Source organism: Oncorhynchus gorbuscha, linkage group LG23, assembly GCF_021184085.1.
Source record: "Oncorhynchus gorbuscha isolate QuinsamMale2020 ecotype Even-year linkage group LG23, OgorEven_v1.0, whole genome shotgun sequence".
Taxonomy (NCBI): Eukaryota; Metazoa; Chordata; class Actinopteri; order Salmoniformes; family Salmonidae; genus Oncorhynchus; species Oncorhynchus gorbuscha.
The window spans coordinates 67,463,668-67,488,684 of record NC_060195.1 but is presented as its reverse complement, the minus strand read 5'-3'; the positions used below and the strand labels follow the sequence as shown (position 1 = coordinate 67,488,684).

Genomic DNA, 25,017 nt, shown 5'->3' with positions numbered 1-25,017 from the left:
CACATAGCCAGGACACATAGCCAGGACACATAGCCATTAGTGTACACATAGCCAGGACACATAGCCAGGACACATAGCCAGGACACATAGCCATTAGTGTACACATAGCCAGGACACATAGCCAGGACACATAGCCAGGACATATAGCCATTAGTGGACACATAGCCATTAGTGTACACATAGCCAGGACACATAGCTAGGACACATAGCCAGGACATATAGCCATTAGTGTACACATAGCCAGGACACATAGCCATTAGTGTACACATAGCCATTAGTGTACACATAGCCAGGACACATAGCCATTAGTGTACACATAGCCAGGACACATAGCCATTAGTGTACACATAGCCAGGACACATAGCCAGGACACAGAGCCATTAGTGTACACATAGCCATTAGTGTACACATAGCCAGTACACATAGCCTTTAGTGTACACATAGCCATTAGTGTACACATAGCCATTAGTGTACACATAGCCATTAGTGTACAAATAGCCAGGACACATAGCCATTAGTGTACACATAGCCAGGACACATAGCCATTAGTGTACACATAGCCATTAGTGTACACATAGCCAGGACACATAGCCTTTAGTGTACACATAGCCATTAGTGTACACATAGCCATTAGTGTACACATAGCCAGGACACAGAGCCATTAGTGTACACATAGCCATTAGTGTACACATAGCCATTAGTGGAACACATAGCCAGGACACATAGCCATTAGTGTACACATAGCCATTAGTGTACACATAGCCAGGACACATAGCCTTTAGTGTACACATAGCCAGCTTTAGTGTACACATAGCCTTTAGTGTACACATAGCCAGGACACAGAGCCTTTAGTGTACACATAGCCAGGACACAGAGCCATTAGTGTACACATAGCCATTAGTGTACACATAGCCATTAGTGGACACATAGCCAGGACACATAGCCATTAGTGTACACATAGCCATTAGTGTACACATAGCCAGGACACATAACCTTTAGTGTACACATAGCCAGGACACAGAGCCTTTAGTGTACACATAGCCAGGACACAGAGCCATTAGTGTACACATAGCCATTAGTGTACACATAGCCATTAGTGTACACATAGCCAGGACACAGAGCCATTAGTGTACACATAGCCAGGACACATAGCCAGGACACAGAGCCATTAGTGTACACATAGCCAGGACACATAGCCATTAGTGTACACATAGCCATTAGTGTACACATAGCCAGGACACATAGCCTTTAGTGTACACATAGCCAGGACACAGAGCCATTAGTGTACACATAGCCAGGACACAGAGCCATTAGTGTACACATAGCCAGGACACATAGCCTTTAGTGTACACATAGCCAGGACACAGAGCCATTAGTGTACACATAGCCAGGACACATAGGCATTAGTGTACACATAGCCAGGACATATAGCCATTAGTGTACACATAGCCAGGACACATAGCCATTAGTGTACACATAGCCAGGACACAGAGCCATTAGTGTACACATAGCCATTAGTGTACACATAGCCAGGACACATAGCCTTTAGTGTACACATAGCCAGGACACAGAGCCATTAGTGTACACATAGCCATTAGTGTACACATAGCCAGGACACATAGCCTTTAGTGTACACATAGCCAGGACACAGAGCCATTAGTGTACAGATAGCCAGGACACAGAGCCATCAGTGTACACATAGCCATTAGTGTACACATAGCCAGGACACATAGCCATTAGTGTACACATAGCCAGGACACAGAGCCATTAGTGTACACAGAGCCATTAGTGTACACATAGCCAGGACACATAGCCTTTAGTGTACACATAGCCAGGACACAGAGCCATTAGTGTACACATAGTCAGGACACATAGCCATTAGTGGACACATAGCCAGGACACATAGCCATTAGTGTACACATAGCCAGGACACATAGCCATTAGTGTACACATAGCCAGGACACAGAGCCATTAGTGTACACATAGCCAGGACACATAGCCATTAGTGGACACATAGCCAGGACACATAGCCATTAGTGTACACATAGCCAGGACACAGAGCCATTAGTGTACACATAGCCAGGACACAGAGCCATTAGTGTACACATAGCCAGGACACATAGCCATTAGTGGACACATAGCCAGGACACAGAGCCATTAGTGTACACATAGCCAGGACACAGAGCCATTAGTGTACACATAGCCAGGACACAGAGCCATTAGTGTACACATAGCCAGGACACATAGCCATTAGTGGACACATAGCCAGGGCACATAGCCATTAGTGGACACATAGCCAGGACACAGAGCCATTAGTGTACACATAGCCAGGACACATAGCCATTAGTGTACACATAGCCATTAGTGTACAAATAGCCAGGACACAGAGCCATTAGTGTACACATAGCCAGGACACAGAGCCATTAGTGTACACATAGCCAGGACACAGAGCCATTAGTGTACAAATAGCCAGGACACATAGCCAGGACACATAGCCATTAGTGTACACATAGCCATTAGTGTACACATAGCCAGGACACAGAGCCATTAGTGTACAAATAGCCAGGACACATAGCCATTAGTGTACACATAGCCAGGACACATAGCCATTAGTGTACAAATAGCCAGGACACATAGCCATTAGTGTACACATAGCCAGGACACATAGCCATTAGTGTACAAATAGCCAGGACACATAGCCATTAGTGTACAAATAGCCAGGACACATAGCCATTAGTGTACACATAGCCAGGACACATAGCCATTAGTGTACAAATAGCCAGGACACATAGCCATTAGTGTACACATAGCCAGGACACATAGCCATTAGTGGACACATAGCCAGGACACATAGCCATTAGTGTACAAATAGCCAGGACACATAGCCATTAGTGTACACATAGCCAGGACACATAGCCATTAGTGTACAAATAGCCAGGACACATAGCCATTAGTGTACACATAGCCAGGACACATAGCCATTAGTGGACACATAGCCAGGACACATAGCCATTAGTGTACACATAGCCATTAGTGTACACATAGCCATTAGTGGACACATAGCCAGGACACAGAGCCATTAGTGTACAAATAGCCAGGACACATAGCCATTAGTGTACACATAGCCAGGACACATAGCCATTAGTGTACACATAGCCAGGACACATAGCCATTAGTGGACACATAGCCAGGACACAGAGCCATTAGTGTACACATAGCCAGGACACAGAGCCATTAGTGTACAAATAGCCAGGACACATAGCCATTAGTGGACACATAGCCATTAGTGGACACATAGCCAGGACACAGAGCCATTAGTGTACACATAGCCATTAGTGGACACATAGCCAGGACACAGAGCCATTAGTGTACACATAGCCATTAGTGGACACATAGCCAGGACACAGAGCCATTAGTGTACACATAGCCAGGACACATAGCCAGGACACATAGCCATTAGTGTACACATAGCCATTAGTGTACACATAGCCAGGACACATAGCCATTAGTGTACACATAGCCAGGAATCAAAACGGAGTATAGCTTGTCCTATGTGACCATTCATAAATTCTCACTTTCAATAATGACTGTTTATTCATAATTTAAAACTCTAATTGGAATAAAATATCCAAATGCAAAATGAGTTGTGTGTGAGTGCATTAAAGACTGGTAGAGATTGTTCTCGTAAGGAGACTTCTCGCAATTAGCTTTTAATTATGCGAAACCGTCTTTGTGATTTCTTGTTTTAGTTACAGATTGCCACAGTGCTCAAACGACGCTTAATTAGTCAGTCGTTGATTAGCAAGGTTAGTCCCTGGGATCCCATGGCAACAGGGGGAGGAAAGTAGCACTTTTTTAAGTCATGCTGCGAAAGGTCCCCCAATACCCAGACCGTAGACAGCAGGCTTCCTGTTAATGTCTGCTACTGACACATCACTATCATCTAGCTACCTGCTCTTCAGCCTGAAGTGGCTTGGGGTTGGGTCTCTACTTGAAGAGCATCTCCACAGACTAACACATAGATATGTAGATTTCAGTGGAACTCCACTGTGAAGTCTATGGTCGTTTCAAAAGCCATATTGATGCCTATCCAGTGTCTGCTTTATTGAAATGTAAGTTATTTTTAATCTCTCTCTCTCCCTCTCTCACTTTCACTCTCACCTTCTCTCCCACTCTCTCTCTGGCATGGATGAATTATAGGACAACCCCCCCCCCCGTTAATTAGCTGCAGAGTTGTTTCTTGTAAATAAAACATGAATGAAGACACAATTAGCCAAGCCTGTTGAGTGCTCAGCAGCTGTGCTAGCCAGCTGTTTTAATGGGGGGAAGATAAAGACAGTTGAAACGAGAGCGAGTGAGTGATGGAGGAATGGATTGCACAAGATGGAGGGATAACTGAGCTGAGATCAGAGGCGTTTAAAATGAGAGAGGAATGGATTGCACAAGATGGAGGGATAACTGAGATGAGATCAGAGGTGTTTAAGATGAGGGAGGATTATCATTTTTTTTATGAGCATGGCCTTATTTCTATTACAGCATACTGGAGGACTGTCATTCATATTCCATTCTCCCAGCTCAATGTAATGGTTTAGGCTACATTTAAATGTTTAGTCATTTAGCAGACGCTCTTATCCAGAGTGACTTACAGGAGCAATTTGGGTTAAGTGCCTTGCTCAAGGGCACATCGACAGATTTTTCACCTAGTCGGCTCGGGATTGGATCCAGCGGCCTTTCATTTACTGGCCCAACACTCTTAACCACTAGGCTACTACATGATGCTCTAATGTTCCCTGAAGTTGCTACAACCTAGCCTATGAATGAAAGTTTACAACGTACAGTAGGTGCACAGGTTGAGATCATTTTTAGTAATCAAGGTGACAGAAAGTGACACATTCAATACCGAGTTGCACACTCTTGTCTGCATCTAGCTGATATAGGGTGTAATCATTAGTCCAGTTGCAAACAAGAGTTTCTATTGGACAAATGCAGGTATGTTTATCCCCGTTTCGTTCCGTTTGCTTCCATTTAGAAACATTTAACAACAGAAGAGACGTGAACACAGTTCACTTTCATAGCAGACACACAAACAGTTCGTTGCGTCTGTAATTTATTCTCGAAACTATCTACGCACTCTCCTCCTCTCCCCTTTTCCCTTCGCTTGTGGACTTCAGTGCACACCACATCGGCTGTCTGTGACCAGGGCGAAACAACTTTTCCAAGCCAAACCTTCATATCATAACCTCTAACCGCAACACACAGCCTATATCATTGTCACGTCATAGTCAACATAAACTCAGTAAAAAAAGAAACGTCCCCTTTTCAGGACCCTGTCTTTCAAAGATAATTTATAGAAATCCAAAATAACTTCACAGATCTTCATTGTAAAGGGTTTAAACACTGTTTCCCATGCTTGTTCAATGAACCATAAATAATTAATGAACATGTACATGTGGAACGATCGTTAAGACAGCTTACAGACAGTAGGCAATTAAGATCACAGTTATGAAAACTTAGGACACTAAAGAGGCCTTTCTACTGACTCTGAAAAGCACCAAAAGAAAGATGCCCAGGGTCCCTGCTCATCTGCGTGAATGTGCCTTAGGCATGCTGCAAGGAGGCATGAGGACTGCAGATGTGGCCAGGTCGATAAATTGCAATATCTGTACTGTGAGACACCTAAGACGGTGCTACAGGGAGACAGGACAGACAGCTGATCGTCCTCGCAGTGGCAAACCACGTGTAACAACACCTGCACAGGATCGGTACATCTGAACATCACACCTGCAGGACAGGTACAGGATGGCAACAACAACTGCCCAGGTTACACCAGGAATGCACAATCCCTCAGACTGTCCGCAATAGGCTGAGAGAGGCTGGACTGAGGGCTTGTAGGCCTGTTGTAAAGCAGGTCCTCACCAGACATCACCAGCAACAACGTTGCCTATGGGCACAAACCCACTGTCGTTGGACCAGACAGGACTGGCAAAAAGTGCTGTTCACTGACGAGTTGCGTATTTGTCTCACCAGGGGTGATGGTCGGATTTGCGTTTATCGTCAAAGGAATGAGCATTACACCAAGGTCTATACTCTGGAGTGGAGTCGATTTGGAGGTGGAGGGTCCGTCATGGTCTGGGGCGGTGTGTCACAGTATCATCGGACTGAGCTTGTTGTCATTGCAGGCAATCAACGCTGTGCATTACAGGGAAGACCTCCTCCTCCCTCATGTGGTACCCTTCCTGCAGTCTCATCCTGACATGACCCTTCAGCATGACAATGCCACCAGCCATACTGCTCATTCTGTGCGTGATTTCATGCAAGACAGAAATGTCAGTGTTCTGCCATGGGCAGGGAAAAGCACGGATCTCATTCCCTTTGAGCACATCTGGGACCTGTTGGATCGGAGGGTGAGGGCTGGGCCATTCCCCCCAGAAAAGTCTGGGAACTTGCAGGTGCCTTGATGGAAGAGTGGGGTAACATCTCACAGCAAGAACTGGCAAATCTGGTGCAGTACATGAGGAGGAGATGCACTGCAGTACTTAATGCAACTGATGGCCACACCAGATACTGACTGTTACTTTTGATTTTGACCCCTCCCCCCTTTTGTTCAGGGACACATCAATTTCTGTTAATCACATGTCTGTGGAACATGTTCAGTTTATGTCTCAGTTGTTGAATGTTCATAGAAATATGTACACATGTTAAGTTTGCTGAAAATAAATGCAGTTGACAGTAAAAGGACATTTCTTTTTTTGCTAAGTTTAGCTACTAGAACTAACATGTTAGTAAACTCGATACAGTCATGCAGTACAGTGTACAGTCAGCAACAAGCAGTTTAGCAGTTACACCGGTGGGCCCTGTCAGCAATAAATTAATAAAACTAAAAGCTTATATTGACTTGTAAGACTTCCAGTGTTGGATAGCCATAGTCAGCTTGCCAACATAGCATCCCTCTCTGTTTGAGCCAGGTGTTTGAGTATGCTAAACTATCTAGCTGCATTCAATGCTAGCTAAGTCATTGAAAGTGAAACAAATATTTACTCTGAAATATAGCTAGCGCTCACTCGCTCTCTCTCTCTCTCGCTTGTTCTTAATTTTGGAAGGAATTAATTTATTAAAAACTGTTAAACTATTGTCTTTTTCTTTCTTTGAGTGAACTACTCACCACACTTTAAATGCGCTGCAGTGCTAGCTAGTTGTAGCTTATGCTTTCTGTACTAGATTCATTCTCTGATCATTTGATTGGGTGTTTATGCTGTGAGAGCTCTGAAAGGTTGAAGGACGTCCTGCAGAAGTTGTCATAATTACTGTGTAAGTCTATGGAAAGGGGTGAGAACCATGAGCCTCCTAGGTTTTGTGTTGAAGTCAATGTACCCAAAGGAGGACAGAAGCTAGCTGTCCTCCAGCTACACCATGGTTCTACATCACAGAGTGGTGCTGAGGATACTGTAGACCCTCATTGCAAAACAGTGTGTTTTAATCAATGCTTTGGTGACATGTGAATATATTTAGTATAGTTTTATCTAAAAAGGATCACTTTTTAAATGTTTCACTATGAAAAAAAATAAATAAAAAAGAATTCACCGAGGAGGGATGGTCCTCCCCTTCCCCCTCTGAGGAGCCTTCACTGGCTAAGATGCTAAGCAGATAGTTTTTTGCCTCTGGATTAAATGTTACTTTACACTTCAAAAAGAAAATGGATCATCCTATAATCTGGCGAGAAGGCTGTAGAGATCTCAGGGAGAATCATATCCATTTCAATAGCAATAGCCAAGGCCTCCACAGCCCGGAAGCCTGCATGAAAACTCTGATCTCTACAGCCTTTTCACTGTGTGCGTGCATGCATGTGTGTGTGTGTGTGTGTGTATTTTGGTATGTGTATGGCTGGGGCCTCTGGAAATCTTTTTCCGTCCCTTCAGAGCTCATTGAGGTAGGCAACTGGGTGAGTGACAGACAGACACCCCACCGCTACAAAATAAATATGCAAACCAACCGAATCAACTCAGGTATTTTCCAATTGATGAGGTACCTAATGGGGATATGATATGATATGATTGGCTGGTGGTCGGTGACTACTATATGAGATATCATAATGGTGATAAACATTCAGTGACCCCCAGCCTCTACCTGTAGCTGGCCAATATCAGGAAGGGATTTTTCATTTATTCCCTGAACATTGACATTTGTGGTATTGAAAGAGGACACTGAAGGCAGTTCAGTGTGTACGCTGAGATGTTCTCTTGTTTTCTATTGCAGTTTAATGTGAATGAGTGTCCTGAGTCATCCATTAGGAGGGAAGTGGATGGCTCTGACAACAGGGCCTGTATGTAATCATTATGTTAGATTGATGTTAAAGAGTCTGTAATACAGACTAATACATCTGGATGTAGTATGTGTGCATGTCTGGAGAGAGGATGAATGATGCTTTGGGAAGTCTAATATTGTTATACAATAAGGGTAATATGGCAGAAAATGCTTCATACCGTTTAAATACAGAGGTGCTACTTTTTAGTAGTGAGTTTCTCAGAGGACAGTGCCTCCACGGTCTGGTGGTGCTATGTTTTTGGAATTTACATCCCTGTCTGTCAACCGCCGTGTGCGCCTGGCTCCTCGTCCTCGTCCCGGGTGCGAGTGGTCGTGTGTCGACTCCTGACTCTGCCCTCCCATTGGCTCTCGCTGCCCCGGCTCTGACTAGGTCACAGCTGGTGCTAGTGCTCTGGCACGGCTGGGTGAGCAGACAGCTGTAGGCCCCGGCAACCACAGCTACTACTCTATCCTCTTCTTTTATGTGTTCCATTCTGTCTACATATTTTCTACTGTTCCTGTGTGGTGGAAAAAGCTTAGAGAGGGGTGATAGGTTGGAAGTGTTGCCACTTTGAGATGAAAATGCTACTGTAAACAATTGTAGTGAGGGCAATTATTACTTCCTGATTCATGATGGTCAAATCAATACTGGCAATGCACATAGAGACTTAACTAAGGCCAGTCATTTATTTGACTCTGATCCCACTTCCCAGCGCCAAATACCATTTAAATGATCAGCTTGTTTTCCTGTGTTAGGAAACAAATGTGCTTATGTCGTGTCATTATAACACTTTTATGACGCTCTTTTGACAGTCCTATTAATCTACCTTTCCCTCTCCCCTTTCTCCTCAGTGGACGACTGCACGGATTGGTCAGTGGACTACTTGAAATACAAAGTGCTTTTGGGGGAACCGGTGCGGATTAAATGTGCTTTATTCTATGGATACATCAGAGCGAACTACACCCACTCCCAGAGTGTGGGACTAAGCCTTATGTGGTATAAAAGTACAGGACACGGAGACTTTGAGGAGCCTATCTCTTTCGACGGCATCAGAATGAACAAGGAGGAGGACGCTATCTGGTTTAGACCCACCGAGCTCCAAGACGTTGGACACTATTCCTGTGTATTGAGGTCAGTTGTTCTGTTATGTTCCTGTGTATTGAGGTCAGTTGTTCTGTTATGTTCCTGTGTATTGAGGTCAGTTGTTCTGTTATGTTCCTGTGTATTGAGGTCAGCTGTTCTGTTATGTTCCTGTGTATTGAGGTCAGCTGTTCTGTTATGTTCCTGTGTATTGAGGTCAGGTGTTCTGTTATATCTAGTCAACCTAGAACAATTTAGTGCTGTAAAATATAACTGCTATCATATCTGATAGTTGTTGAAGTGCATTGTGGAAATTGGTTATCTTCCTTCCAAAATGGCTGGGTTTCTGTACCTATCCTATTCCTGGTTGTTTACATAGCAGTTGTAGGTAAAATAGTGGGGGAGAGGAGTTTCTGCAACCTATGCACATAAATCAAACTGCTTTAAAGTCCTCCCCTGCAGATTACTAATGAATTCTCTAATCCCCAGCCAGAAGAGAGTTGGACCTGGGTCTACACTGTTAGAGGCCCTCCCTCACTTAACATGCTTAAGTTGTTTGTTTGTTTTCTCCGGGGGACAATAAGGTATTAAGTGTCATTGGCAGACCCATAACTCTTAGGCTTCTCAACTCCTGTTCTTTAACGCAGCTATGGAGTCTGGAGCGAGGGAGGAAAGATATGAAGATGGACACTTATTCACAGCTGAGAGGTGGTGGGGGAGGAAACAAGAGAGGTGTAGAGAGACAGAAAAGGAGAGATAATGTACCTCCTCCCCTTGTCGAATAAAGACACCCGTCGGAGGACATCATTATCCTTTATGAGTTCCATAATATTGTAAAGTTCCTGTCTTCCTAGGTATTGATAGAAGAGAGGGTTTGTTTCCTGTAGAGGTTGTTCGTACCCAGGTGAGTGGGAAGGTCAGAGCAGGTGTCTTGACTTAGAAGACCATAACAACCTGCAGTTTAGGCTCAGAAACACTGCTTGGCTCAACTAGGAGAGGAACCATTGTCTATCCAACATATTGTTTCAGAGCCACTCCTTTCTCCAAACACTGTAAAACCAGATGAATGGTTTCCCCACAACTTTGGAAAGATTGTGGAAGCTCATGAAAATCAAGTTGTTTCTGTGTTTTGATTGAGCTGTCCCTTTAATAGGGTTTGAGGTCTATAAAAAAAACTCCCAATGCTGTGTTTGCCCTGGTTCTGCCTGCCACCCACATACACCACTAGCACAGTCAGTGTGACCTCTCTCCTTAGCCTCAATTCAGCTGAGAAAATTTGCCCTGCCTTTCAGCAGTGGTAACACTTGCATTCCCCTAGCTAACTGCCCCTTTGCAGCGCAGAGCTCAGAGAGGGAACATAGGCAGGGAACACAGGCTCAGAGAGGGAACACAGGCAGGCAGTTAGCCAGGGAGCATGGCTCAAAGAGTGAACACAGATAGGCAGTTAGCCAGGGAGCATGGCTCGGAGAGTGAACACAGGTAGGCAGTTAGCCAGGGAGCATGGCTCAGAGAGTGAACACAGGCAGGCAGTTAGCCAGGGAGCATGGCTCAGAGAGGGAACACAGGCAGGCAGTTAGCCAGGGAGCATGGCTCAGAGAGGGAACACAGGCAGGCAGTTAGCATGGCTCAGAGAGGAAACACAGGCAGGCAGTTAGCCAGCGAGCATGGCTCAGAGAGTGAACACAGGCAGGCAGTTAGCCAGCGAGCATGGCTCAGAGAGTGAACACAGGCAGGCAGTTAGCATGGCTCAGAGGGGGAACACAGGCAGGCAGTTAGCATGGCTCAGAGAGTGAACACAGGCAGGCAGTTCGCCAGGGAGCATGGCTCAGAGAGGGAACACAGGCAGGCAGTTAGCCAGGGAGCATGGCTCAGAGAGGGAACACAGGCAGGCAGTAAGCCAGGGAGCATGGCTCAGAGAGTGCACACAGGCAGGCAGTTCGCCAGCGAGCATGGCTCAGAGAGGGAACACAGGCAGGCAGTTCGCCAGGGAGCATGGCTCAGAGAGTGAACACAGGCAGGCAGTTCCCCAGGGAGCATGGCTCAGAGAGGGAACACAGGCAGGCAGTTAGCCAGGGAGCATGGCTCAGAGAGGGAACACAGGCAGGCAGTTAGCCAAGGAGCATGGCTCAGAGAGGGAACACAGGCAGGCAGTTAGCCAGGGAGCATGGCTCAGAGAGGGAACACAGGCAGGCAGTTAGCCAGGGAGCATGGCTCAGAGAGGAAACACAGACAGGCAGTTAGCCAGGGAGCATGGCTCAGAGAGGAAACACAGACAGGCAGTTAGCATGCTCAGAGAGGGAACACAGGCAGGCAGTTAGCATGGCTCAGAGAGTGAACACAGGCAGGCAGTTAGCCAGGGAGCATGGCTCAGAGAGGAAACACAGGCATGCAGTTAGCCAGGGAGCATGGCTCAGAGAGTGAACACAGGCAGGCAGTTAGCCAGCGAGCATGGCTCAGAGAGTGAACACAGGCAGGCAGTTAGCCATTGAGCATGGCTCAGAGAGGGAACACAGGCAGGCAGTTAGCATGGCTCAGAGGGGGAACACAGGCAGGCAGTTAGCATGGCTCAGAGAGTGAACACAGGCAGGCAGTTCGCCAGGGAGCATGGCTCAGAGAGGGAACACAGGCAGGCAGTTAGCCAGGGAGCATGGCTCAGAAAGTGAACACAGGCAGGCAGTTAGCCAGGGAGCATGGCTCAGAGAGTGAACACAGGCAGGCAGTTAGCCAGCGAGCATGGCTCAGAGAGTGAACACAGGCAGGCAGTTAGCCAGCGAGCATGGCTCAGAGAGGGAACACAGGCAGGCAGTTAGCCAGCGAGCATGGCTCAGAGAGTGAACACAGGCAGGCAGTTAGAGAGCAGTTCCAATCCCCCTTCTACCATGATTCTCTATTCTATTCAGTGCTGCGCTATGGCTGTGTAGCCGATGCCTGAGGAGGAACACGATCACTCACCGTGGGGTTATTGTGTAATCAGGCCGAAATAGTCCAGCCAGGAGATTTGATTTGGATGATTGTGTTGCTTTGTAGCTCGTCACAACTGTTTACACCAATTAGGGGCAACACTTACTCTGCTATAATCATAAGAAATAATCCCATTGTTATGTTCTTTGCCACTGTGTGCCGTCAACCTTCACCAATCTCCAGGTCCGTAGGAATCGTCCGAAGAGGAAAGAGGTTGTTCTCTAGGGTTTTGACAGGATGCTTCTGGTTGTAATTCCAACAATGTGCTTTAATTGAATTGTTCAATTGACTAATTGATGTTATTGATTGGCTGGAGAGTGCACATACTGTAACGGCTGTTGGTGGAAGAAGGTGAGGACCAAGGTGCAGCGTGGTTCGTCTTCATCTTTTATTAGTTGAACTGAACACTGAATAGCAAAACAACAAAGAGAACAACCGAAACAGTTCTGTCTGGTGCAGACACAAAAACAGAAAGCATCTACCCACAAAACCCAGGTGGGAAAAGGCTACCCAAGTTTGGTTCTCAATCAGAGCCAATGATAGACAGCTGCCTCTGATTGAGAACCACACCCGGCCAAACAACAAAGAAATCCAAAACATAGAAAATTAACATAGAATGCCCACCTTAGTCACACCCTGGCCTAACCAAAACAGAGAATAAAAGCCACTCTATGGCCAGGGCATGACACATACCTTATCGTTGATTAAAACCTATTTTCTCCAAAACAGAAACTTTTCTGGAAATATTTTCCCGTTAACTAAAATACATTTTCTTGGTCCTAGAGTCATGACTGTCCTTACTCCACTCCCTGACTGTTTTACCACAACTGCCATGTAAACAACCAGGCCTAGGATAGGTACTGAAACCCAGCCATGTTGGAAGGCAGATAGCCCATTCCCACATTGCACTTAAAAAACTATCAAATATCACTTTCATTTAATAGCACTAAATTGCGTATCACAGCTCTACAGATGTCGGACCTTAATTTGATCCAGATGACATTGAGGGGAGTTACTGGTTTCAAAAGATGTAATAAACCAATTATAATATGAACATTTGCATAAAATGGTGTTAGAAGGTTTTCAACCGACAGCGACATTATGTTTCCCAGGTAGAAATCCTTGGCTCTCAAACATGGCATGTGTGTATCTGTGAGACGTAGCTTCACATTGCCCTCCCTGCGATGAGGCAGATTTGGTTCAGATTTGGTTGGACATAAGGAAACATGTTATCTCCCTAAAATTAATCTGGAGGATTCATTTAGTCCAAATCTGTTACCAAGTACGCTACATGCCAACATACTGCCACGCTCCATGCTTTTCTGATCAACAGATTGACTTCTGAAACATATTATTAACACTAGACATTAACAGCGGAATATCTCTGACATTTTAGCATCTGTCGGAAGTTTGCCATTGTAGTCATACAATGAACAGAGAACCGAAAAAGAAGGTTTGCAATTGTGAACAAGCCTTTCTTTTTCTCTGTAGCTCTCCCTAAAGAGAACATATCACTGGATTGCTTTCCAAGTCAATAAACATTACACTTCCTTGTCACGTTGCATTGCTGCTGTCTGGCTGTGCAGCCTGTGGTAGTGAAAAGAGAAAACGTGTTACAGTATTGTGTATTAATAATGATATAGTAATAACTTATTAACCTCTTCGGTTAAGGACGTCTTTTCTTGAATGGCTCATTAGTTCGCTTCATTGTAGGTTGTTTTTAGTGGAGAGCAAAGTGTCTGCCAGTTAGAGCTGGGAAAACCTACTGTACCTTAAAGAGAGAGAAATCCCTTGTCTGTAGTGGCCTATACAATGTTCTACTCAACTTCCTCTGTTTCAGGTTTAATACTTCAATGGAAATGTTCTTAAATGTATACAACTGCTGTATATAGAATCAACCTGCGATTTGGCTTAGACTTAAAATCACCCTTTGATTCTGAGAGATGTTCCTTTCAGTGTTTATCTATTCAACATATCACTGTCCCCAAATGACACCAATCCCGGACACATTATACACACTTTTAAACCCCTCAACATTTCTCATCAAGTTACCCCCTGCTGTACAATATTGTGGTAGATATTGTTGCTGTGTTGACACACGTAGTAAAATATGGAAATGGAATGAACAGATCCCAACAATAGCGTACACTGTCATTATGGAGATATGACTTATAATTCCTCCCCTCTTTTGGGGCCCAATCATCACAACACTGCAGCAGAATCCCAGGATGCTCTCCTTTGGACTCAGCTTTTTGCATGTTCCTCTGTAGCAAGGCGCTCGCATACGTTAACATATTGAATTTGGATTAGGCAGTGGGCACAGTGAGGGAGACAAAAGAGGAACGTTGTGGTTGTAGAGAGAAAGAGATTAGGATCCGGGTCTTTGAGCAGAGCATGGATGGACGGAGTCATTGCTGTATCTTATAAACCACGCCAGCAGAATGAGTCTTACTTCCAAAAGACACTATCACACTTTAATCTGTGTTGCTACAGCCTTTCATTTCTCTCTCACCCTCTGGGTGGTTTTCTTCAACAACATTTTTATTTTCATCTTTTCATTTCAGGGCAAACGCTGTTACTTTGATTATTAGAAACGCTGTATGTATTATTATGTCAAGCGGATGAAGCCTGTCAGTCATGTATGTACATTATACATCTAGCCTTTTCACCAGATGTCAGTGGAGAGTGTATGATAGAACACTAATAATGAGGCAGATATATGCAAGTTGTCCTTCAGCACACACATGTAGCGACCCAATGACACCACAACCTTTCAACCCTTATCTCTCTCCCCCTCAGTGTCCCCAACACCTTTCAACCCTTATTTCCCTCCCCCTCAATGTCCCCACAACCTTTCAACCCATATCTCTCTCCCCCTCAATGTCCCCACAACCTTTCAAAGCTTATCTCTCTCCACCTCAGTGACCCCACAGCCTTTCAACCCTCATCTCTATTCCCCTGGGTGACCCCACAAAGTCTCTATCTCCATCTCTCTCCCCCTCTCAATCTCTCTCCTCTCGATCTCTCTACGAGTATATCTTCCCTCTCTTTTGTGACTCATTCTGCTGCCGTGGTTTTGGTTTTGCTGCTCTATATGATGTATATGATGTGTGTGTGTGTGTGTGTGTGTGTGTGTGTGTGTGTGTGTGTGTGTGTGTGTGTGTGTGTGTGTGTGTGTGTGTGTGTGTGTGTGTGTGTGTGTGTGTGTGTGTGTGTGTGTGTGTGTGTGTGTGTGTGTGTGTGTGTGTGTGTGTGTGTGTGTGTGCGTGCGTGTGTGTGTGTGTGTTGCTCTGAGCTCCAGCCCATGATGCATATGCTCGGCTGCACTAAGAGAAGTCAGAGGGCACCAATGTAAAAGGAAACCGGGCCCTCCAGGTGGCTGTGCTGTGCTCAGAGCCTACAATTGACAGGGACATAATGTTTCTTCAATATGTATGTGAAATCAGCTCTAATTCAGCCATATGAGAGCAACCTTAACCAGTGAGGATCAGGAGACACGTTAACCAGGGAGGACCAGGAGACACGTTAACCAGGGAGGATCAGGAGACACGTTATTCAGGGAGGACCAGGATACACATTAACCAGGGAGGATCAGGAGACACGTTAACCAGGGAGGACCAGGAGACACGTTAACCAGGGAGGATCAGGAGACACGTTAACCAGTGAGGATCAGGAGACACATTAACCAGGGAGGACCAGGAGACACGTTAACCAGGGAGGACCAGGAGACACGTTAACCAGGGAGGACCAGGAGACACGTTAACCAGGGAGGACCAGGAGACACGTTAACCAGGGAGGATCAGGATACACATTAACCAGGGGGGAACAGGAGACACGTTAACCAGGGGGGATCAGGAGACACGTTAACCAGGGAGGATCAGGATACACATTAACCAGGGAGGAACAGGAGACACGTTAACCAGGGGGGATCAGGAGACACGTTAACCAGGGGGGAACAGGAGACACGTTAACCAGGAGGGATCAGGAGACACGTTAACCAGGGAGGATCAGGATACACATTAACCAGGGGGGAACAGGAGATACGTTAACCAGGGAGGATCAGGATACACATTAACCAGGGAGGACCAGGAGATACGTTAACCAGGGAGGATCAGGATACACATTAACCAGGGAGGACCAGGAGATACGTTAACCAGGGAGGATCAGGAGACATGTTAACCAGGGAGGATCAGGATACACATTAACCAGGGAGGATCATGAGACATGTTAACCAGGGAGGATCAGGCGACACGTTAACCAGGGAGGATCAGGAGACACGTTAACCAGGGAGGATCAGGAGACACGTTAACCAGGGAGGATCAGGAGACACGTTAACCAGGGAGGATCAGGATACACATTAACCAGGGAGGATCAGGAGACACGTTAACCAGGGAGGATCAGGAGACACATTAACCAGGGAGGATCAGGAGACACGTTAACCAGGGAGGATCAGGAGACACGTTAACCAGTGAGGATCAGGAGACATGTTAACCAGGGGGGACCAGGAGACACGTTAACCAGGGGGGACAAGCAGACACGTTAACCAGGGGGGACCAGGAGTCACGTTAACCAGGGGGGACAAGCAGACACGTTAACCAGGGAGGACCAGGAGACACGTTAACCAGGGAGGACCAGGATACATGTTGTGGGATTACTCCAATGGCATTGTGGAGTACATCACATCTATCATTGGCTTCATCAATAACGTCGCCCCCTCAGTGACCGTACGTCCATACCCCAACCAGAAGCCATGAATTGCAGGCAGCATGCGCACTGAGATAAAGGCTAGAGCTGCCGCTTTCAATGAGTGGGACTCTTAAAAGGATTCCCGCTATGCCCTCCGACGAACCATCAAACAGACGTGCTTAGTCCTCCCGGGTTAATACAGGACTAAGATTGAATCATACTACACTGGCTCTGACGCTTGTCGGATGTGGTAAACCAATACAGACTACAAAGGGAAGCACAGCCGAGAGCTGCCCAGTGACACGAGCCTACCGAACGAGCTAAACTACTTCTATGCTTGTTTCGAGGCAAATATCACTGAAACATGCATGAGAGCACCAGCTGTACCGGAGACTGTGTGATCACGCTCTCCGAAGCCAATGTGAGTACGACCTTTATACAGGTCAACATTCACAAGGCCGCAGGGCCGGACGGATTACCAGGACATGTACTGCGAGCAAACGCTGACCAGCTAGCAAGTGTCTTCACTGACATTTTCAACCTCTCCCTGTCCGAGTCTGTAATACCAACATGTTTTAAAAAGGCCATCATAATGCTTGTGCACAAGAACACTAAGGTAACCTGCCTAAATGACACCTGACCTATAGCACTCACATCTGTAGCCATTAAGTGCTTTGAAAGGCTGGTCATGGCTCACATCAACACCCCATCCCAGAAACCCTAGAAACCCTAGACCCACTCCAATTTGCATACCGCCCCAACAGATCCACAGATGATGCAGTCTCTATTGCACTCCACAGTGCCCTTTCCCACCTGGACAAAAGGAACACCTATGTGAGAATGCTATTCATTGACGACAGCTCATTGTTCAACACCATAGTGCCCTCAAAGCTCATCAATAAGCTAAGGACCCTGGGACTAAACATCTCCCTCTGCAACTGGATCCTAGACTTCCTGATGGGCCGCCCCCCGTTGGTAAGGGTAGGTAACAACACTTCCGCGACGCTGATCCTCAACATGGGGGCCCCTCATGGGTATGTGCTCAGCCCGCTTCTGTACTCCCTGTTCACTCATGACTGCACGGCCAGGCATGAGTCCAACACCATCATTAAATTTGCCGATGACACAACAGTGGTAGGCCTGATCACCGTCAACAACGAGACAGCCTATAGGGAGGAGGTCAGAGACCTGGTCGTGTGGTGCCAGGACAACAACCTCTCCCTCAACGTGATCAAGACTAAGGAGATGATTGTGGACTACAGGAAAAAGAGGACCAAGCACGCCCCCCATTCTCATCGACAGCGCTTCAGTGGAGCAGGTTGAGAGCTCCTTGGTGTCCACATCACCAACAAACTAACATGGTCACTAACATGGTCCGAGCACACCAGGACAGTCGTGAAGCAGGCACGACAAAACCTATTACCCCTCAGGTGACTGAAAATATTTGGCATTGGTCCTCAGATCCTCAAAGGTTCTACAGCTGCACCATCGAGAGCATCCTGACTGGTTGCATCACTGCCTGGTATGGCAACTACTCGGACTCCCACCGCGAGGCATTACAGAGGGTAGTGCGAACATCTCAGTACATCACTGGGGCCAAGCTTCCTGCCATCCAGGACCTCTATACCAGGCGGTGTCAGAGGAAGGCCCTAAACATTGTCAAAGCCTCCAGCCACCCTTGTCATATACTTTTTTCTCTGCTACCACACGGCAAGGGGTACCGGAGTGCCAAGTCTAGGTCCAAGAGGCTTATAAACAGCTTCTACCCCCAAACCATAAGACTCTTGAACATCTAGTCAAATGGCTACCCAGACTATTTGTATTGCACCCCCCCCCCCCTCCCCTCTCCACACCACTGCCACTCTCTGTTGTCATCTATGCATAGTCACTTTAATTCAATCTACCTACATGTACATACTACCTCAACTAACCTGTGCCCCCGCACATTGACTCTGTACCGGCACCCCCTTTATATATTGTTATTTTTTACTGCTGCTCTATAATTACTTGTTACTTTTATCTCTTATTTTCATCCGTATTTTTTAAAACTGCACTGTTGGTGAGTAAGCATTTCACTGTAAGGTCTACTAGACCTGTTGTATTCAGCATTTCACTGTAAGGTCTACTAGACCTGTTGTATTCGGCGCATGTGACTAATAACATTTGATTTGATTTGATTTGGTGTGATAATGTGAGCAAACAGAGGAATGTCACAGAGCCACATGAGGGAATATTTCAGGGGGAATCCGCAGTAAGCAGTTGGCTGTTCACATGCATTCAGAGCCTTCGTGTTATTAATGGTGTCAAGGCATGTCCTGTCCTACCATGCCTTGGCTGTCACCAGAGGAAGGAGAGACTGGATTAGTATTCCGCTGCAGGGCCCAGCTGGTGATCTCTCAGTCAAATGGGACGTCCAGAGACACTCCGTCACTCGGCCACCAGTCAAGCCCTGTCCCATTGATCCAGCCCCGCCGTCACAGCCAATCAGAGCCAGAGACTAAGGAGGGAGGGGGGACTGGAGGGGGAGGTGAGGTGGAGTGTATGATGCATTCTAGACTGTGTTTGTGTTATGTCTACCTGGCAGGCACCTGGCTGTTGTCTGTGTGAGGCTGGGTGGTGAGTGAGTGTGTGGAGACAGAATTACCTCTTGGTGGTAAATGCTTTCTAGTAACAAATGGTAGCTTTCTCTCTCTGCCCTTTGGTGAGGAAAACATACGTACACACACACACATGCACACACACACACACATGCGCACACACACACGCAAATGCACATGCACACACATTCCCAATTTCAATGTACGTATTACCTTGCTCCTACTAGACAGACGACACCTCATGTTATGGCCTTGAGTGTGATGTGAGAACTGTTTTATTAATTAATTCGCTATGAATTATGGAGTCTTCCTACTATTTAAACTCATCAGAGAATACATGGTCCATTAAAAAGGATGATGAAGTACATTGTTAGGCAAATTAGAGTCATTTATTTTATCTTGAGGAAGCAGTGAACTATAGTTTATTGGAATGACACAGGTGTAAAGGTTTTGTCTAGGAAGTAAAAACGAAATTCCACTGTGTCTGAAAGACATTCATGGTACCACAAAGTGATCCTTTCAACTGTGGCACCGGTATATTGTGTGACCATTTTACAGAACGACTACTGTGTAATATTGAGGTTTTGCCCTCTGTTTAATATCTGCCACTCGACAGTAACGATACATTGACGGTGAGCTATTACGCAAATATACGTCCTAATACTTCAGCCAGCCACTTGTGTGCTTTTTGTGAGGTTTCCCAAGGCCTCTCTCAGGGCGCTTACCAAATAACACTCTATCCCCTGTATAGTGCACCGGCCCTGGTCAAAAGTAGTACACCATATATGTAACAGGGTACCATTTGGGATGCACCCTCGATGTGATTGGAATAGGATTTAATCCAGCGGATGCATGTGTTAAGGTCTGCATCAATCTGTTAGACACTCTTCACGCTTTCGCTGATTGGAGATTTGTCCTGTGCTCTTGCCTCAGTTCCATTTGATTAAGCCTGAAGCCTGAATCCCAGAGGCTGCATGCGGGAGGAAATCTGAGGCTGGGATTGGCTGAGATGGGTGGAGTTACCGGTCGGCTACTGGGTGATGCCACATCCTCACCTGTCACAATCGTGTGTCCTCGCACGGCTACCCAGGGCAATTCTTTTGAAAGGTCATGTTACTAATTTCTCAAATGGAAATTTTCCCCTGTACCTCACTGGGCCAATTGTGCGCCCCCCTATGGGACTCCCAATAACGACCGGTTGTGATACAGCCTGGATTCAAACCAGGGTGTCTGTAGTGACGCCTCTAACACTCGGGAGCCCAAACACATGACACATGAAACATATGAAAACCACGTTTGACTCCGTTCCATTTATTCCATTCCTCCCACCAGCCTCCACTCCCGTGAACATTTGACATGAGTGTATGGTAGATATTATTAGTATATTGTAATATTACAAAATGACTCTGGAATCACCAGTAGGCTACAGCAGAAGTGTTCAACTGTGACCCTACGAGGTCCGGAGCCTGCTGGTTTTCTGTTCTACCTGATATTCATTTCCCTCACCAGTTGTCCCATGTCTAAATCAATCCCTGATTAGAGAGGAAGAATGAAAAACTGCAGTGGAACTGGCTTCTTGGTCCAGAGTTGAGTTTGAAGGGAATCTGCTATCTGATATCCTTTTTTCGTTGTTGTTGCGACTTTTAGATTCTGTTTGAAATGAAAGCGGCAATATAAAATAAATCTATTATTATTATTATTATCTGCACTATGCCTCCCAAGCCAAGTAGGCAGGCTGAGAGAAAGGCATCAAACTAGATTTGGACCAGCGGTATCTGACAGTAGAGACACTGACCTTCTCTCGTCATATCAGATGGGGTTTTTATCTGCCAGACAAAATGTCAGAATGCACTTTCTTCCTCAGCAGAATCCAATTGACACTGCCTCCCTCCCCCATCCTCGCCCTCTTCCCATCCCTCCATCGCAGCCCCCTATTCACAAACGCTAGAACTCTGAGCGAGACAACCCCTATACTACAGCTGTCACTCAAGGGAGGAGAAGCATAACATAAACAGGTTATTCAGACGTTTGGAAAAAAGAGAAAGAATCAAAGTGGTTTGGAACTTGGAACTTTGACCATTTTACTCTCTCATTGAAATATGTCTGTACCAAACGGATATAGCCCTACTCAGTGTATAGGTTTTAGTATGCATGGTATTTCTGAGTGGCCATACATTTTGCCCGTAGGCTTTGGGAGGACAAATTAATAAAGCCACGGTAAAATGAAAGAGACAAATTGTTTCATAAAGTTATGGAATCTAGTTGAAAATACAGGGTTGGGTGAAATGATTTCCCTCAAGGCACCGTTCACTGAGGGATTAGAGACTGTGTAATAGAGCAAGACAGAACACTGCATGTTAAAGGTAACAGCACAGCTAGAGTTAGGGCAGACATGGCACTGCCAAAAGCTCTCAGTCAGATGGATGAGATTGGAGTTCTCCATCACACCTGGAATGAAAAATGAGAACTTTGAGCAAGATGTGCAGATAAAGAAAAATGAAGGTGTGGTGACTAAAGTATATCATTGAGGTGCTGTATAACCAGTCACATAATGAAGGTGTGGTGACTAAAGTATATCATTGAGGTGCTGTATAACCAGTCACATAATGAAGGTATGGTGACTAAAGTATATCATTGAGGTGCTGTATAACCAGTCACATAATGAAGGTGTGGTGACTAAAGTAGTTAATTCAGGTGCTGTATAACCAGTCACATAATGAAGGTGTGGTGACTAAAGTATATCATTGAGGTGCTGTATAACCAGTCACATAATGAAGGTGTGGTGACTAAAGTAGTTAATTCAGGTGCTGTATAACCAGTCACATAATGAAGGCGTGGTGACTAAAGTAGTTCATTCAGGTGCTGTATAACCAGTCGCATAATGAAGGCGTGGTGACTAAAGTAGTTCATTCAGGTGCTGTATAACCAGTCACATAATGAATGTGTGGTGAATAAAGTATTTCATTCAGGTGCTGTATATCCAGTCACATAATGAATGTGTGGTGACCAAAGTAGTTCATTCAGGTGCTGTATATCCAGTCACATAATGAATGTGTGGTGACTAAAGTAGTTCATTCAGGTGCTGTATAACCAGTCACATAATGAATGTGTGGTGACTAAAGTAGTTCATTCAGGTGCTGTATAACCAGTCACATAATGAATGCGTGGTGACTAAAGTAGTTAATTCAGGTGCTATATAACCAGTCACATAATGAATGTGTGGTGACCAAAGTAGTTAATTCAGGTGCTGTATATCCAGTCACATAATGAAGGTGTGGTGACTAAAGTAGTTAATTCAGGTGCCGTATAACCAGTCACATAATGAATGTGTGGTGACTAAAGTAGTTAATTAATGTCCTGTATAACCAGTCACATAATGAAGGTGTGGTGACTAAAGTAGTTAATTCAGGTGCTGTATAACCAGTCACATAATGAAGGTGTGGTGACTAAAGTAGATCATTGAGGTGCTGAATAACCAGTCACATAATGAAGGCTGTGTGTGTGTGTGTGTGTGTGTGTGTGTGTGTGTGTGTGTGTGTGTGTGTGTGTGTGTGTGTGTGTGTGTGTGTGTGTGTGTGTGTGTGTGTGTGTGTGTGTGTGTGTGTGTGTGTGTGTGTGTGTGTGTGTGTGTGTGTGTGTGTGTGTGTGTGTGTGTGTGTGTGTGTGTTTGTTTGGGGGAGAGACATTTAATGACTGCAAAAACACCAGCAAATCAGCTCCAAGTGACTGTAATTTTGGAAAGTTATTCCAAATTATTCCAACGCATTACAGAGATATATGTTTTCGTATTTAAATGTAAGCAGGTTTTGCAATGATTATGTTTTAGTCAAGTACTTTATCTGTTTGTGCTTCTTGCGGTCCATTTGCAGTCTACAAATGATTTGTAATTATGTTCTGGCCCCCTGACCATCCACTCAAGAAAAGGTCGTCCCACGGCTGAATCTAGTTGATGATCACTGGCATAAAAGATCAACATGTGTCTCTCTCCATAGTCATTTACGGAGACGTGAAATCCGCAAGTGGCTGAGAAGCTCAACATTTTGGGCCTTCTCTCCAGAGACAGTAAAGGCTAAGTGGAGGCCTGTTGGCCCAAAGTGAGGTTTGGGGAGTGGGCAGTTAATCACCTGGCCTCGTGTGCTGACAGATGAGTTATGGAGCAGGCCACAGGTAGAGCCTCAGTCCTCCCACCACTCCTCACTGCCTCCCACCGCAGCAAGCCATGCCAACCTGACCTTCGCTTGGGTCATAAATAATGCACTGACCATAAAAGACTGATTATGGGTAATCTGTAGCCCTGGTCTGTCTGGCCACTGGGTGCAAGTTGTCATCAGTGCTGATTTGGCAGCTGCTAGCTGGCTGTTTTTTTGCCGAGCTCTGGACTGAGTTGGGCTAGCATGCCTCATGGTGGAGCCTGATGTACCAGCAAGGTCCAGCTAAAGGTCATGGCCTGCTGTCCATGGCACTGGTTTCACCAGTGTGTGAGATTTTGATGTATAGTCCAGTCGAATACAAGGTGATCTGTTAAGGGTTGAAAGGAGTTTGACAATTGTCCAAGTTATCTTTTTATTGGGTGAAGGGGATTTATTGTAAACATTTGTGACAATGTTTCCACATTATTATTACTTTAAGGTATACCTCTAATGAGAATCAACAAGTGTTCAATTTCCTGCTCTATTAAAGTAGAACTTGCAGATCTTTTAATTAAGAATTCAGTAATGAATTAATCCCACAGGTACCTTGCGGTCTGAGGAGAATGGTTTCACATTAACTCTACAGCTTGGAGCTTTAATATCGCATGGAACAGATACTGAGTTAGAGGGAGTAGAGGGAATTATGTTCCATATTTCTCTTCAACCAAAACAAGGGAGATGATATCATAAATGAGGTTAGGAGAGAATAATTAAGAATGGATGTAATGATTTTGCCAAGTTATTTTGCCAAGTTTGGCCCTTGGTATCTAATTTCAATTACAATAATGTGTGATTTAGAATTTATCAAGCTCCTGAAATAATGACCTTGTCCTAAAAATTATGAATTCATTTTGACATGATAGCAAGCAAGAGCGGGGAATAGTTGATCCCCAATGGTACTGTTTTACATTACACCCCATGTAACGATCATCGTCTTCATCGGTTGAGGAGTAGGAAGGATCGGAACAAAACGCAGGGTGTTAAGTGTCCATGATTATTTATTATAACAGAACACGATAATACCAAACAGCAAAGTGAACTTAAGAAATGAAAATCGAAAAAGTCCTGAAAGGTAAAAACACAAAACAGGAAACAACTACCCACAAACACCAGGTGGGAAAAGGCGACCTAAGTATGGTTCTCAATCAGAGACAACAGCTGCCTCTGATTGGGAACCATACCAGGCCAAACGCATAGAAAG

The 25,017-nt window shown here is 45.4% G+C and overlaps 1 protein-coding gene across 2 annotated transcripts in view; it reads left to right on the top strand.

Moving 5' to 3' along the window:
- The window catches only part of LOC124011352 (interleukin-1 receptor accessory protein-like 1-B), a 444,356-nt gene that overhangs the window by 150,984 nt on the left and 268,355 nt on the right, over positions 1–25,017 (top strand). For both annotated transcript variants that reach the window (XM_046324642.1, XM_046324641.1), the window contains exon 3: positions 9,154–9,433. In XM_046324642.1, the coding sequence (XP_046180598.1) occupies positions 9,154–9,433 (280 nt within the window). The remainder of the gene's footprint in view (positions 1–9,153; positions 9,434–25,017) is intronic.